A 2,602-nucleotide genomic window follows, 5' to 3' on the forward strand; every position below is an offset into this window, starting at 1 on the left:
CCCCTCTGGCCCAGACACCTACGGGCGTCTGACTCTGCTGAACTCGGTGGGGCAGGAGATCTCTCGCTGTAAGACGTCGGTGCGTCGCGGCCAGCCCAACCCCGTCTACAAGGAGAGCTTCGTCTTCCAGGTGGCGCTGTTCCAGCTGTCAGACGTCACGCTGCTGGTCTCCGTCTACAACCGCCGCAGCATGAAGCGCAAGGAGATGGTGGGCTGGGTGGCTCTGGGCCAGAACAGCAGCGGCGAGGAGGAGCAGCTCCACTGGCAGGACATGAAGGAGAGTCGAGGACAGCAGGTCTGCCGCTGGCACGTCCTGCTGGAGGCGTAAGGACGAGAGGGAAGGGAGTTTACGTTTCTTGAGAGGGATTGATTTGATCCGCTGACAGAATGACGCGTGGGGCTTTGGAGGGCGATGGATCGAAGGACTTAGCTTTTGTCAGAGCACACTCGCCACCACCGTAACATCCAACCTGGCTGCGTATTTAACGTCAACACGAGGAACAACTGCTTCTGCTTTCAGAGCCTAGCACAAGTTTACACATATATATTTCTGTTGGTGAATAGAGAAAGAAGAAAGCCTTCCACAAGGTTAGTTGAGATCCAAGACCGTTACTACTACAGTTTCTTCGGCATGTCAAACCTTTTAAAAAGTGAAGGTTTTCCTGCGGAAATTCACTTTTCAATAAAAAAAAAAACACGTAGAAGATCCATCGGCCTCCAAGAGGAGCTGAGAATTTGTCCTTCCAGTTGTAGCTTAAAGCAGCTCAGTTATTAGTCGAGGCCGCTGCAGTTTAGTTTTACAAGTGAAATGCTGTGTTAGAAAGCACACACAGATTAGAGGTGTGTGTGTGTGTGTTGGTGTGACTTGTTATTTCTAAATCTTGCTTTTACTGGCTGGCAATTGAATGAAGACGCAAAGGAAACTGCACAGCGAGACGTTGCAGACAGGAACCAGGAAGATGCAACGTCCTGAAGATGTAATATTGAAAACGTTATCGTCCCGTCCTCTCAGAAACAAACAAACTGACAGTGCTGGAAACTAAATGATGATGATGATGATGATGATGATGATGATGGTATCAAACCAACCAGTCCAGTAAGTAAGTAACATGTGAGTGGTAACGTATCCCAGTCCTCACACGTGTCCGCCATCTGTTTCTTCAAGCACAAGTTATTTATCACACAGCACTCATCTGACTGGAGTGTGTGGTCATTTGTGGACCTTTTATGGACATCAGAGAATGGGACTAGCGTCTCATGAGTCTGGTTTCCTATTAGTTTTAATCTAATAGAGTCTACACGCTGTATAACAAAACACATCTAATCCAATCTCCTAGAAACTGCAGCGGTGAGGTTTTTCATCCATTAGAGCTTGACTGGAGCTCTTTTAATGCCATCATTTCATTGTGTTTCACTCTTCTTTCGCTATGGTTTTAATGGCACCTGCTGGAGGATTAGGCCTACACCCATATACTGTTAAACTCAATGCGCCAACTGCATATATTCTCAGTATTGGATTGAGATGTGCATACATTTGCATTTTCCTTTGCTGATTTTTTTATATCTCTGAAATGTGGTTCAGATTTGAGCTTCAGTTGGATGAAAACCTCACTAGCATTGGTGTCACCACTGGAGGATTACTTGGCCATGAAACCCTGAGAAGGAAACAAACAGAGTAGAAGTGAAGATGTTTAAGGATTCAAGTGGAGGAGGAAGGCGTCTCATTCATATTCTTCCGACCAGTGTGCTACTACAGGCAGGAAGTAGCAGCAGCTGGAGTCTCTTTACCCCGTCGGGGTGAGAGCATCTCTTCCCTGATTGATGTTATTTGGCCTGGTCTCCATCTCATCACAGGGCAAAGCTCATTTCAACACCCATCAACGCTGAGCTGAAAAAGAGGCTTTAAATATCTCGCTGCAGCTGTTAATAACATGCAGTGAATTACCCTGGAAGAGGTTGTTTTTCCGGCCCCAAACACACTCGCTCGGTGGTAATTGGTAGTACCAGCTGTAGAATGGTGTACGGTGTGATGACGCTAATGCCGCTGAGCATCGTTGATTCATAAGGCAGCAGTTCAGCCCGGAAAAGGGGGGATTACATTTGTTTGTGTAGACAGATACTGTAGCTCCAAACCCCTCTGGGGAAGGGGGGGGGGTCACACACTGAGAGCAGGAGATGTGTTTTTCTTCACGCAGGTGACAACAAAGCTCTCTTTAGAAATGATGAAGTGCAGCTCAGTTTGATTGGAGGAAGCAAATAATTAGTCCCAAAAACCAGATTGTATGGGATTAAGGAGATGACAGTCTGGAATTCATTTTGGAAAGTGAAGCATAACTAATGAATGGATGCTCATATTCAAATCCTTCATCGGAATTAAAGGGGGGGTTTACCCAAAGCACAAAGAAACCGTGTCCCCCCACACCCACACAGGCATTAGGCCTTCCAGAGTTTTCAGGGGTTTTGCGCTTCCATCCAACACAATGGATGTGAATGCAACATAACATATATATATGTGTATGTATATATATGTATGTGTGTGTGTGTGTGTGTGTGTGTGTGTGTGTGTGTGTGTGTGTGTGTGTGTGTATATATATATATATAT

General features: G+C 46.0%; 2 protein-coding genes across 2 annotated transcripts in view; both read left to right on the top strand.

The window, feature by feature from the left end:
- Positions 1 to 2,266, top strand: part of syt16 (synaptotagmin XVI) — a 35,593-nt gene extending 33,327 nt beyond the window's left edge. Inside the window, exon 7 of the mRNA XM_034859134.1 lies at positions 1 to 2,266. Coding sequence (XP_034715025.1) covers positions 1 to 328 — 328 coding nt within the window. The 3' untranslated portion in view covers positions 329 to 2,266.
- galcb (galactosylceramidase b) overlaps positions 1 to 2,602 on the top strand; it is a 379,778-nt gene that overhangs the window by 108,471 nt on the left and 268,705 nt on the right. The gene's annotated exons all lie outside the window — the stretch shown is intronic.

Source organism: Etheostoma cragini, chromosome 20 (assembly GCF_013103735.1).
Source record: "Etheostoma cragini isolate CJK2018 chromosome 20, CSU_Ecrag_1.0, whole genome shotgun sequence".
Classification (NCBI taxonomy): domain Eukaryota; kingdom Metazoa; phylum Chordata; class Actinopteri; order Perciformes; family Percidae; genus Etheostoma; species Etheostoma cragini.